Source organism: Dermacentor andersoni, chromosome 6 (genome assembly GCF_023375885.2).
Source record: "Dermacentor andersoni chromosome 6, qqDerAnde1_hic_scaffold, whole genome shotgun sequence".
Taxonomy (NCBI): domain Eukaryota; kingdom Metazoa; phylum Arthropoda; class Arachnida; order Ixodida; family Ixodidae; genus Dermacentor; species Dermacentor andersoni.
Window position 1 is genome coordinate 105088393 of NC_092819.1, and position 14467 is coordinate 105102859.

Here is a 14467-nt window from a genome sequence, read left to right on the forward strand (position 1 = left end):
TTTGGAAGAGGTGGTCATCATGCGGTGAGCATAAATCAGGCTGATGGTCTTACCAGTACGCATAACACGAAGGCGTTCGGCACAGTCCCTTCACGTCTTGGGCTGTTCTCGGCCTCAAGTAGGTAATTATCACCACAAGCACCACGCAGAGCACCACGGCAAGCAGCACTACGCCGTGAACTGGCTGATACCCCGGGGGTGCAACATGACCACGTGTCCTTGCAGTAGTGTCCTGGAAAGAAGTCAAGAATTCATACACTCGTTACTGTAGCTAGCTGGGGTATAGGTGCTGACTATGGGAGCTCTGACTCACAACCCCTGCCATCCCCCTTCCCTCTAAATTTTCTTGATCGCGTCCGGGAGGCGGGGGTGGAAGGCCGTCCCCAAAGCATACCCATTTGCTAGAAATCTCAACCCTTGTACCATTTCTCGATATGTGCACTCCAAACATGAGTAAATTAGATTTGTTTTAAAGTGGGCATTATCATGACTGCATTCTTTCACAGTTCTGGTAAGTGTAACTTCCAATGCAGCTACAGCATATGATAGGTTTCGTCAGTGACAAACCAAAAAGCTAGTTGTTCATTATTACCTTCCCACGGCCAACACCAAACACTCATATGATCCATTGTGTAGATATATTCTATATATTGACAACCATTTAGTGCGAGTAACTTATTAAACACTCACAGAAAATTCCATTCCCAGTCTGCTTCCCACATATATACAATATGTATAAGAAGAAACAGAAATATTGGACCCGGTTTATCTACATCACAGCCATATAAAGCCAGCAGCACAAGGAAAGCAGGGAAGAATCACTTGTTCAGTTCATTGAAATTGTACAAATTGTAAATGAATGAAAATGAAAGTGGACGAAAAAACAGCCGGCCGCAGGTGGGCAAAGAACCGAAGTCTTCGCACTACACGTGCGATGCTCTTAATATTTGAGCTATGTGGTGCCATTTTCCTCTCCATTTATCTGCGTATTTATTTATGCGTACTAGAGTTAACGAGAACGAAGTTCAGATAGCGCGAAAGTAAGAAACAAAATCAAAATGAGTCGGGGAAGTACGACAACAGGCACTCAAATAAAATACAGGCCGCAGAATAGATAGTACGGCACCGCAGAAATCAGTTACCAAGAAATAATTATTCCGAAGAACATAACAGCTACTGCACCCGAAAGATCCGCACAGCGACAAGATCCGCTCGAGCGCGCCTCAGGTCAAGGAGGATAAGAACCCTGTCCTCAAACCGTCGCCACCCCTATCGGAGGACTACTACAAGTCATATAGAGACCATACCAGCATAAAATCCGCACAGCTGGCACGGCAGGACATTGAGAAAGGAATGGCCCAGGCGCGTGCCATGACCTTTTACGACTTCTGTAAGATCACCCTCATCCGAACCGAGTGGGAACCTTATTCTAGCAAGCACACTCAGCCCCGATCTCGTATGCAAACTAGCGGGAGTAAACAGTACCCAGCTGAATCCCAGAATCTACCAGATTGTACCGTGCATGAAGCGTATCCCAGGCACGTTGAGAGGAGTTGTGCACAGGAGTCACCCGAGAACAACGGAACAGGAACTCATAAGGTCACTGAAGGCAAACGACAAGTGTGTGATACTCCATGCAAGAATGCTTGGAAGGTTGTCTTCAGTGGTCATCACCACGTTTGAGGACCCGCATATGCCTTTCTACGCTATGGTCACCTGCGAATGTATTAGATGCAATCTCTTTTGCAAGGCTGTTTAATACTGACGGGCCTCCAAGGAAATAGGACACCGACAAGTTGACGGTCCCAACAAGAACAACATTGGCAGTAAGCGCGATACCAAGCACCCCAAAGGTGGACACTACTGAGAACTCAAATGCAAGGTGCGCGGCATTCCACATGAGATGGCAAGAAATAAATGCACGAAACTCATATCGGCTCCACCTTAGGAATTAAAGAAGGAACGAAGCCAGTGCGCAAAGAAAAGACGACCATGAATCCAAAGAAAGGCTGGCAACAACGCGCCGGCAATGAGACTGGACCCTTGAGAGTGCATACTTCACGCAGCAGCAGAAAAGCCGAAGCATTAGTCGTATTAGAAGCCAAAGCAAGATGTCAAGCCAAAGCAACAGTTGAAGCCAAATCAAGCAGAGACTTAGTTGGACTGATGTAACTTCTTGTGCCCTCGGTGCTGGAAGCTAAACAACAACGTGGTAGTCTCGGATCCGTACTTCTGCCATAAGAACACCTTGACCATCTTGACGCAGCAAATCAATGAGCTGCAGAAACGACTTGAAGATTAAGACAACACGTAGGCGACAAGATATCGCGAGGAAGCGGGAAGAAAGAGTGGAGAAAATATGCGGATCCCACGCACTGTGGTAATCGATGTAATCAAACCTTTGTGTGCTGTTTGCTTTGATTAACGAAAATTAGCGGTGATGTTGGTGGCCGAATGTGTAACTTCTTCAGCGATCAGTCTATTACGAGAGTGGTGAGTTCAAGTTAAACGTTAATTTGCGTCTACAACTGGTATTTCTCGGCATATTCTACAGAACACACAGGGAGACCTGTTTGCCCGAGCCCTTGTGCGTCATTGTGCATAATGTCTGAGAGGGTTGAGCATTATCACTGTCTCACATGGCACATTCCATCTTGGCAGAAGTGCTAAACTTTAATTGAATTATGACGCTGTACGTAACTCACAAAAATATTTTAATTGTATGTATACATTGTGTGCATAGATTCGCGGTCTGCACCGCGTTTTTCTGCGCAGTGAGGACGCTCCTGTTACGCGCGGCGCTTCTTTCGAGCCTGGGTATCCTCGAGGGTGATTGCACGTTTTGTAGCCATTTTGTTGGCGCGTATTTACGTCATGCTTCTCCATACGTGGCCAGCGCGCTGTTGAGACGCCAGCTCCAAGCGCTCCCTTCGCGCTATGGACGATTGTAACGTTTAAAATATCACAGCCAAGCACGGGACTTCCCCAGCCCAGCACCTGCATTTCTGTAGCACAGAAAAGAAAGCACTGCCTGTTCCATATGCACAAAGAGTGAAATGCTGCGGCTGCGGTGTCAGCCCGGATACGTGAAGGCAAGCACCATCTGGTAGCGGGGCAAGAAACCAAACAACGCGCACGCACACACACACAGGAGCAGGAGGCGAGTGCGATCTGGTGGTGTTGCAAGAAACCCAGCGGCATGCACGTCAAGACAAGCAAAGCAGCAGCAGAGCCTGGAAAGTCTGGAGAAGATGCAAACAAACCTTCGCTTTAATACAGAGGCAGTTCTTTCATCAGCGGGCCCAGAAGGCGAACCGACATAGACTGTGACGCGCAAGCAAAGGCGCCCACTTCGAGGCGACGACAAGCGCCGTCCTCCGTTGAAGTGGTTACTACCGCGAAGGCCACTATCCTGACCCTGACGAGCTTACCGTCACAGGGAGCACACTAATTGATGAAGTGGACCAACGTCGAAAACTTCCGTTGGAACTGTGTCTACTTCGGTTGCCCAAATTGACATGCGGTTGCCTTCCCTACGGGGGCGACCGAGCAACAGCGGAAAGATTTTGCGGACGATTCGACGATTATAATTGGCCGAGACAGACAGCATGCACCTCAGTCTAGTAACTTTGGGAAGACGACAGCTTTAAAAGCGGATGCTTTTCATGCAGCGACGGTGTCCTGACGAGTCCTGAGATGTGTGAGCTGATGTGTAGTGAGTTCAGACATTTAAAATGCTCCTATATAGAGGGGGCTTCTCAATCTGGAGCCAGTGCAAATATTGTAACATGAACCTTTTATATTTCACTCGGACTATCGAACGTACACATCTCTGGGCTAGAAGGATTCATGGCCTAACACTACCTCAAGCAGCAACAACTGGAAAACAGCGTTGAGATGGATCGTGCAGCCAAAATATGATTCACGAGCGACCTCATATCAGGGGTGAGATGGAACCTACAGCCAACGCCAATCTCCATCTGGTTCGCGATCGCCTGAGTGAACGCAGCGCATCATGACTGCATGGTACACGGTGAGTGCCTGGCTTTGCGCTTTAGAGTGATCGGATCGTTTATCCTAAGCTTACTAAAAGCCAACATAGCGTATGCGACAGCCTATAATGATGCTGTGGTTTTAGCGTGTCGCAGCAGAAAGCAGCCTTAAGCATACATTCGAACCAACTACTCAAGCCAGACCTCATACTTGTGTGGGAGTAATGCAGATGTCGAGATCCACCTAATTCTAATCAATAGAAGGCGACTATGGATTTACGACTTCTTGCAGTTAATTCAATACGGTGGAGGATAACTTGGGGATATGGTGGTACTTCATTTGATAAGCGTTTGGCTTATGCTATATTTGCCGGGCTTCAAATTCACCTGGGAAAACAGAATTAAACCGCTGATAGTTTTTTTACCTGCACTGCAATTTAGCTTGTTTCGCACCAAGTATTATAGAATAACTGAACCAAAGCCTAACGTAGCGGCCATGGACCTAATGAGTTCGACGAAGGCTAGCTTGTTGCAACACTGCGACGTAGAGGTAGAGGAAGACAAGGTGAGAAGCTGAAATTCGTAGAGCAGTTTGAGAAAGCAACAGTGATGAGGAATACTTTGAATACTTCGGCAACCTATTTCTAAAACGTGCCGCTGGCACAGACAATGAACAGAAAGGCAAACGCACGAAGACAAATGAAAAGCAGAAACAAAGAAGTGTGAATTAGAGAAAATTATGAACGCGCTCTGTACGGCTCCATGGCGGACAACATGAACTATGTCCGAGCTCGGTTGTCTTTGTGTCCGGGTCCGTGTCTGCGATCTTGTGTCCGGGACCACTTCATAGTTAATATCGCTGACGCGGCGTAGTACTTTATACGGACCAAAATACCGGCTCAGCAACTTTTCACAGAGGCGACGGCGTTGAACAGGAGTCCACACCCAAACTTGGTCTCCGGTGGTCTCGGACACGTCCCTGCGGCTGATGTGTAGCGTCGTGCGTCTGCCTGCTGCTGCTGGCCTGTGTGCAGCCGCGAGAGCAGCCGAAATTCCTCGGTACGCTCAGCAAATTCATAGGCGTCAGTTGTCAAGTGGTCAGCGTCTTAACCCAGCAGCATAGCACCCAGTATCGTCTGGACATCGCGACTGTAAAGAAGGCGAAATGATATTAATCGCGTCGTCTCTTGCACGGCCGTGTTATACGCGAAGGTCATGTAAGGCAAGATCCGATCCCATGTTTTGTGTTGAACGTCGATGTACGTACATATAGATCATGTCTGTGATCGTCTTATTCAGTCGCTCGGCAAGTTCGTTGGTCTGTGAATGATACGCGGTCGTCGTTCGATGCCTGGCGTTGCTTAATTCAAAAACTTCATGCAAAAGTTGGTCTGTGAATGCTGTCCCTCTGTCTGTTATGACAGTGGAGGGAGCACCGTAACGCAGTACGATGTGGCGCATGAAGAATTACGCTACCTCTGAAGCCGTGGCTCTTGGGATCGCCTGCATCTCAGCATAACGTGTTAAATAATCAGTCGCGACGGTCATGTATTTGTTGCCGCAAGCAGAAAGAGGAAACGGTCCTAGAATCTACATGCCGACTTGGTCGAAAGGCGTGTGAGGTGCTTCAATTGGCTGAAGGAAGCCAGCCGGCTGAACGGACGCTGTCTTTCGGCGCTAGCATTCACGACAGCATTTAACGTACATTTTAACGTTTGCCGAAGTCCTCGGCCAATAGTACATCTCACTTACTCTAGCGAGTGTTCGTGAAAAGCCTAAATGGCCAGATGTGGGTTAGTCACGGCAAGCGAAGAGTATATCGACTTGCATGTGTCTTGGAACCCCCAGGAAATAAGCACGGCTGTTCGAACGGGAATTCAGCACGTTGTCTCGTTGACAGAAAGATGTCAACAAACGGGACAGATGGCGAGGTGTGGCTGTGCCGCGGCCCTCTAAATGGTCGATGATCAGTCGAATCTCAGCGTCGTCACACTGCGGTCTGATAAAGTTCGACCAACTAATGGCACCCAGGAAGCCATCATCATCCCCTGTTTTCTGACTGACAGGATTAATGGGTGCGCGGAACAGTGTATCAGCGTCTTCGTGCTTACGGCCAGACTTATAATCCATAGTGACGTCAGATTCCTGTAGCCGCAAACTTCACCCTGTCAGTCATCCTGAAGAGTCGCGCATGCTTGCCAACCAACAGAGTGCATGGTGGTCCGTCACTACTTTGAAGGGACGGCCATAGAAGTAGGAGCGAAACTTGATAATCGCCCAAACGACTGCGAGGTACTCTTTCTCTATAGTCGAATAATTTACCTCGGCGCGGGACAGTCAGCAGCTGGCATAGGCTATAACTATTTCCATTCCATCTTGACGCTGGACGAGCACTGCGCCAAAGCCAATGCTCCTGGCGCCGGTATGCACCTCTGAATCGGCATCATCGTCAAAACGTGCAAAAACGGGTGCTGACTATCGGCGCTGTCGTATATCAGCAAAAGCTTCCTGTTGCTCATTATGCCAGACAAATGGTGTGTCGTCCATTGTAAGGCGAGTCAGAGGCTCCACAATTTTCGATAAGCCCATCATAAACCGGCGATAGTAGGCGCACAAGCCCAGGAAGCGCACGACGGCCTTCTTATCGGAAGGAGCTGGAAATGCGGCCACAGCGGCGAGCTTGTCTGGGTCGGGTTGGACCCCTTTAACGCTTATTACATACCCGAGGAATTCGAGCTCTTCATTACCGAAGTGGCACTTTTCCGACTTAAATGCGAAGTCTGCCGATCCGGATGGCTTCTAGCACACTCTCCAGGCGGTGAAGATGCTGCTCGAAAGTTTCAGAAAATACGACCACATCATCAAGGTACACAAGACAAGTCTGTCACTTCAGTCCAGCAAGGACAGCGTCCATCATTCGCTGGAATGTAGCCGCAGCTGACCACAAGCCAAAAGGAAGGACTCGAAATTCGTAGAGACCATCTGGAGTCACAAAAGCTGTTTTCTAGCGGTCTCGTTCGTCTAACTCGATTTGCCAGTAGCCGCATTTTAAATCGAGAGTAGAAAAATAGTGGGCATGCCGTATTCTATCTAACGAGTCGTGGATACGCGGCAGCGGATACACACACTTTTTAGTCACGTTGTTAAACTTCTGGTGGTCGACACACAAACGGAGCGTTCCGTCTTTCTTTTTCACAAGTTTAATTAGTTTCGGCCACTGCTTCGCCACCGCGTAAGCCACAGCATGTGACATCGACGAGGACATTGGCTCGTTGAAGGAAGCGTTATACTGAGTCCAGAAACACGAAGTACGTCGGCACGCCGTTGATTGTCCTGCACGTCGATTTCTGGGAATGGGCTGGGGATTTCTGGGCTGGGACTGTGATCGAAGCTCTCGAAGATTAATAATAGTGCCATATTCCCTCATGAAGTCAACGTCAAGAATAACCCCGCGGGAGCATTCGCGTAAGACAAGGCAACACGCTACGAATGTAGACCCTTGCATTGCGACTCTAGTCCTGCACGCGCACAGTAGGCTAACGACGTGGCCTCCAGCCATCCGAATCTGCGAGATATACCATGACGTGATTATTTCCTTCAGCTGCGTTGCCATTTTCCCGCTTAATATAGAGTAGTCTGCGCCAGTATCCACTAAAGCACTAACGGCATAACCGTCAACAGTTACTCCTATATATAAAGAAAGCCAGTCATCCTGTTCAACTGCAGGTGGTGTCGGATCGGGTTCTGTCCATGTCTGCTTCGATCGGAGGTCTTCAGCACTTCGCCAGTCAGCGACCTCGCCCCCAAAAATGTTTTCCTGGTGGGTACTGGGTGATCGCGTGGTAGAATACCGGTGGGGCGGAGGTGAAAATCGTCTCGGAGACGGTGACCGCAACTGCCGCCCGGCAGGCGGTGGAAAGCGCTCCTGAGAGAGATAGTCCTCAATGTCCCGGGATCGCTGACCGTATCGGGGCGGTGGCGAGTATGCGGAAAAGCAGCGAAGTCCGAGGCACTGGTATGGGCACTGGTGGTACAAGTGGTCAGCTTCACCGCAGTGGAAGCACAGAGGCCGGCGATCGGTTGTGCGCCAAACATCCGACTTCCGAGGGGATGTGCGTCTATCGTCGACGTAGTGGACCGGTTGCTCCGGTCGATGGGCAGCTGGAGCGGCATGAGCCAAGGGCGGCGGCGTGTACCCAGCTTCGCAGTACGACATCGGTTGCGCCGGCTGAAGTGACACTGTAGGAGCAGCACGAACGAACAGCGGCGGAGAGAAAGTAGCCTGCCTTATGGCTTCCGCGTAGGTCGCTCGGAGGCATTCAGGAGGTCCATCCGCCGAATTATCAGGAGGCAAGCTGTCACAGAGGTCATGGTGCAGCTCGTCCTTGATAATACTTGTAAGGGAGCTTACCGTAAGGTGCAGTGTTGGTGTGACGACGGCCTTTTCCAACTCTAAGCGCACTAGACAGCGTATGCGCTCTCACAGACAGTCATTGTTGCCTCCGATGATCATGAAAATGTCAGCAGTGGACGTGCTGTTCATTTGCTGCTCATACAGATTCGACCGATACAGAAGCATACTTTCTATTGTCACGGCTTCGGACAAGAGATCCACGACTGTCTTCGGAGGGCTGCGCACGGAGACCAGCAAAGAGTTGCTCCTTCACCCCGCGCATCAAATGACGTAACTTCTCCTCCGTCATTTCTGGGTCAGCTCGTCTAAAGAGGCGCGTCATGTCTTCGATGAATGTGGTCAGAGTTTCATTTGGCAACTGGACGCCGGTCTGAAGCCTGAATCGCTCGTTTCGCTCGTTCGTGGCGATCGGCACGGGTGTAGGTCCCCAGAAGCCGACGACAAAATTCGTGCGACGACGTCAGTTGCTCCTTGCGGTTCCGAAACCATGTACGCGCGCCGTCCTCCAGGTAGAAGTCGGCGTGTCACAGATTTGCCGCGTTGTCCCAGTTGTTCAAGGCGGCCACATGCTCGAAGTCGACCAGCCAGTCTTCGACGTCTTCGCACACAGCGTCATCGAACGTCTTCGGCACCCATGGGCTCTCAAATGTATACCGACTCAACATCGTCCTCTCCGTACCGGATGGGGTGGGTTGAGCGGAAGCGCTGGTCATACCTGTTGAATGGTGGGAACCATAGCATCGACGACTTCCGGGGCTAGTGCCCTCATCCTGCAACTGGCTCGATGCACGGGAGTGTCTACTGGCACTGGATTCGTAGTGCATATCCTTGGAGGGGTTTGCAACATCCGTGAGGGCTACCCAGCACCTCGACCAGTTGGTCACGAGCCTTCAGATGTGCTCTTGGGGGCCTAATAAACCGTAGAGGAACTGGCTCCTGAAAAACGCGTCCGTCAGAGTTGGCTCGCCAGCTGGGAAGAGAAGCGCGTTCTTCTTTGTTCTTTTGGGCTCGACCCACTCTTTCCCTCGACCCACTACCTATATGTGGCACGATGCGAGTTGAACGCTAGAGAAGCAACTAGGCCAGCTGGGGCAATTTAGCACAGTTATGAAGCGAGTACGCAGCCAGAGTAGCTCATGCGGAAGTCCAATCTTATCCCGGCTCATTAGACAAGAGCACCAGTAGAGAGTTCAGTCGGTGAGAAAAGAGTTCTAAAGAACAGCGTACGCAGGGCACTGCATTTGTAGACAACTCCCATGTTTACGAGCTTCGTTACACCGAGGAAAATAGCTGCATGGTTGTCCCGAAACGTTTTAGGCTATGCGCCAGTCGAGGTAACAAGGAGAGGAATGATTTAACCGCAAATCATTAAGACTATGCGGTTGAGATGGCAATCGTCATCTACGATATGAGTGCCTGTCAGCCCGACATGAGAGCGGAACCCTCGGAACTGAGCGACAAAAAGCGTGCTAAGAGGCGTCACAGAGGCCGAATAAAGCGAAATCCTTTAAAGCCTGAGGGGAGCCCAGTGAAAGAGTTAGAAAGGCGCGTTTGTCGCTTCGAATGTTTGCAGTCAGATCAAAGCCGAGCCGTCGGATGAGGAAGAAAAGAAAGGAACGTTCTGCGCGAAGGTGAACAAAAGGCAGGGGGCAATTGTGCCCGGCTCGCTGGGTCAGCAATTATTGCCTAATGGGCAAGTTGGTGCACTATTTTCTTGTCTTGCTGTAGCACACTCAGTTGGAGTCTGAAGGAATCACCTCTCCCTTTTCCTCGTTGGGCTCTTTGCGAGGTGTACTAGGCGTGACATAGGATAGCGAGGCGGTAAGGCGACGCGAATTGGTCATACGCGGCAGTGAATTCGTAGGACTGTCAGACTGGCTCCAACCAAATAAGTAAATTTTATTAGCCCGTCGTTTCGGAGCCCATTCGGCTCCTTCTTCAGGGGTTGTTCTTTGGGGGTAGCGGTGTGCAACTTTTAAAGGGTCTTTTTGTAAAAAAGGAGGAGAGAGTATGGAACAGAAGGTGGGGAGACACTTGACAGACGGGAAGGGGGGGAAGCAAAAGGGGTGAGATGGCTCCAGTGGCGCTGCTCTGCTGGGATGACAGGTGCTGGGGGAATTTCACCGTGAGAGTACCGTACGGGAGGTGGCAGGGGGATGTTACAAGGCAGCGCAGACGTTTTGGTGTTGGTAACTCGAGCGGTAATCTACCTGGCTCGGCGTCCTTTTCTTTTCGTCATGTCGCCAAGGCCATGGAAATACACCGAGGGTAGGTTGCCCTTCACGCGGTTTATGTTACCCCTGCAATTCTGAATATGCCGTGACTCCATTAGTAGTCTTTATCGCCAATTCGTGCAAGTTTGAAATATTTCGGTTTCCTGGAAAGAATTTTGTGGTCGGCGTCTTCAGAGTTTGGCGACGGCGCTGCGTATACGGTTGAATGTTCTTTTAGATTTTTGGTTTCCCCGATGTACGATGCCAGACAGTCGGCACAGCTGATCTTGTAGACGATGCCTCTGGCTTTTTTCTTTTGGTGGACTAACTTTTGCTTTAGGGAGGAGTGTATTGAAAGTTTATCGGTTTGTGCGCCACTTTGAGGCCTTCTTTCAACATTCGGTTGAGCGCTTCGCTGGTACCTCTAATGTACGGGACGGACACTCGTTTCTGGGGTTGGCGAGAAGTCAACGGATGAAGGTCCCATAGTTGGTTTCTTCTTTTTTGTTGTCGCGTTGTTTTTCGAATGAAGTCATCTTTCAAGCCATTCCTTTTAAGTTCGTTCAGAACCGTTTCTTTTTCTTTCTTTCGATCCGATTCTGATAAGGAATGAGTTTCGGCTCTTTTGAATAAATAATTTACAGCAGCACCTTGTGGTTTGCCCGATGGTCGGATTTGAAGTCAAGGTATCGGCCCGTGTGGTTTGGAATATAGTAGACTGAAAATTTTAGAATGTCGCCTGTTCGTGTAACTTGTACATTTAAGAATAGGAGCGATCCGTTCTCTTCGCGCTCATACGTGAACTGTATGTGAATTGCTCAAGGCGTCGTCTACAATTAAGCTGTGCCGACTTTCCGGCGTCGTACATCGGGGAAACCAAAAATCTCAAAGAAAGAATCCGACAACGGGAGAACGACGTCAGAACATTCAATCGTATATACAGCATCATCGCTGAACTCTCTCAAGACGCCGACCAGAAAATTCTTTCCAGGAAACGCAAATATTTCAAACAGGGACGAACTGGCGATAAAGACTACTAATGGAGTCATGGAACATTCAAATATCGGGGTGTAACATAAACCGCGTGAAGGTCAACCTGCCCTTGGTGTATATCCATGGCCTTGAAGGCATGACGAAAAGATGAAAAGGACGCCCAGACAGGTAATTCCCGCTCGAATTCACCAGCACCAAAACGTCTGTGCTGCCCCGTACACATCCCCCCCCCCCCCCCGCCTCCTGTTAACGGCACTCATGCGGCCAAGCTCCCACAGCACCGGTCATCTCAGCCGACCAGCACCACTGCACCCACCTCACCCCTTTTGCTTCCCACGCCCTTCCCGTCTGTGAAGTGTTTCCCCAAGTTACGTACTCTCCCCTCCTTTTTTACAAAAGACCCTTTAAAAGCTGCACACCGCCATCCCCGAAGAACAACCCCTGAAGAAGGAGCTGAATGGGCTCCGAAACGTCAGGCTAATAAAATTCACTTATTTGGTTGGAGTCAGTCTGAAAGGCCTAATCAATTTCCCAACCAGACTGGCAATTCTGTCAAAATGTTTAGCTTCAAGTGAGTTCTTAGCACGATGCCCACAAGGCGTTTTGCCAGCATGAAATGGGTCGGGGCTCTGCAGCGAGGTGAATGGCCAACGTGCCCTTTGTATTCCCTGGTTGACAAAGAATATTGGAACCGTGCCCACCTCGAATACGGATTAAAGATATAACGCAACAGTAGGCTATTCCTAATGAGGAGCGGTAAACAGGTTGTGTGGATACACTTTGTTTGTTCCTTTATTTTAAATGTTAGGTTAGACGTTATTGAGCTGTCAAGATCATTGCAATAAGCGAGTTTTGAGCTTTCCTTAGTGTTTAGTTCAGAAGCACATCAACATTCTGCAAGAGATGGTTTGCAAACGCATAAATTTTTGAAATATAGTTTTCTGTATATGGGGGATTGTTCTTTATCTTCTTTTTTCACCAGATAGGCCTCTTTTTGTAGGAGCTACTCAAGCAGCGTCAAGCCCAGATAATTTATTAGAACCTGTAGTGGCGCGCTTGAGTATGAGTTTCCTTTTCGGAAGGGTTCACAAGATTTTTCTTTGAAAGTAAAACGCGTTATTTATAGGAGCCATTGTTTGGACGGCCCAATTTTTGAAAGTGTTTATACCATACTTTTCACGAATGCCCTGCGTGGACACAATGAAGCAATGTGGTGGTGCGTATTTCGCACGTGCATTTAGACGAGACAGCATTTTGTGTTTACTTTAGAGTGCGCGTAGAAGTGCTTCCAAATGAGCGCAAAATATTTAGTGCTTTTTAGCACGTAATTTACCCAAAAATCTTTTGGTTATTTATTTATTGGGTGTCTTTTGTGGACAAGAGAAAGAAAACTTAGTGCGTGAGTCGCATGTATGTGTTAAGAATTTTCACCACAAGGCGAGAGCGACTCTAATAATACACCCAAGAAGCAAATATGGCTCTCAGCGGCACTAGTACGTGTGTTAATAATGGATGTAGAGTACGAACAGATTGTTCATGGCGTTTCTGTTGGGTACGATATTTCAGTTACCATTTCTTTAACGCATTCTTCTGTTTCTCACATTTGGTATCATGCAACGCGCTATTATTGCTTAGTTGAACTCAGAGGAACTTGAGCGCTCGCTTTGGTGGCACACAGCATTGGGTCCATATATTGGGTCAATCGCAGCATGGTGGATTTAAGCGCATTTTGGGTGCTTGCGCGCCATGTGGTGCTTTGTGGCGGGGAACGACACTTCCATATCAGAGATTGCAAGAAGGTTGTGAATCCTGGCCTACGATCAATCTCAAAATTGTAGGCTTGAGCGAAGGCGTAGTGGTTTGGTGGCGGATTTGGTGCTTGTATTATAAAAGGCAAGTGCGTTGGTTTGTTCACTAGACCCGATGACTGTTGGTGCGAGCACGGCGCCTTCATGTGCCCAGTGGTCGGGTGTGTGCTTCTGAGTTTCAAGAGACAAGGTCACAATGAAGCGAATGCTGGGGCTCCGAGCGGCAGTGTGTCATGGGCCATATAGACCCCGAGGTCGCAAGTGAACACCGACGCTTCCGGCAACCTGACAGCTGGTCAACCTCAGGTCGAATATAACAGTGGCGGAACAGTATGTTACGTCTAGAAACGGAGATAAGCATTCCTTGGACGCTTCACACGAGGCCGTTCTTTCACGAGCGCGCGCCCAGACGGTCGAGGGCCCCACATAGACTGTGACGCGAAAACAAAGAAGCACACTTCAAGGCGACAACGACCGCCTCCCTCTATACAAGAGGTAACTGCGAATGCCACTCTCCTGACCCTGACAAGCTGACCTTCACGGAGAGCCCGCTAATTGATGAAAGGAGCCACCGTCGAAGTCTTCCGTGGAAACTGCGTGAACTTCGGCTCCCTAAATTGGCACATGGTTGCCTTGACTACTCAGGGGACAGCGCAAGTTAGGAGGTGGGATCCGGCCGAACGGTGCGGCGTCTTGGGAAAGATTTTGCGAACGATTCGACGATTATGATTGGTCGAGACACAGTCGTCAGACTTCCTAGTCTAGTCATCTAGGCAAGAAGACAGCGTTAAAAGCGGATGCCTTCGGAACAGTGATGGTGTCCTGACGTGTTACTCGCATGGGCTGAGCTCAGGCATTTAAACTGCTCCTACATGGAGTGGAATCCTATATCTAGAGACGGTGTAAATAATGTAAATTTACCTGTTTATCTATCACTCCTAGTTCCGGACGTAGTCATCCCTGTGCCTGAAGTATTCCTGGCCTAAACACTACCCCGTTCCGCAACTGCACCAACGTACAGGGCGCGCTGAGAACCAAGGAAACGTG

At 49.3% G+C, this 14467-nt stretch overlaps 1 protein-coding gene across 1 annotated transcript in view; it reads right to left on the reverse strand.

Annotated features, from left to right (window-relative positions):
• LOC126522245 (membrane metallo-endopeptidase-like 1) overlaps positions 1-14467 on the reverse strand; it is an 89193-nt gene that overhangs the window by 58388 nt on the left and 16338 nt on the right. Inside the window, exon 2 of the mRNA XM_055066355.2 lies at positions 54-232. Coding sequence (XP_054922330.1) covers positions 54-232 — 179 coding nt within the window. The remainder of the gene's footprint in view (positions 1-53; positions 233-14467) is intronic.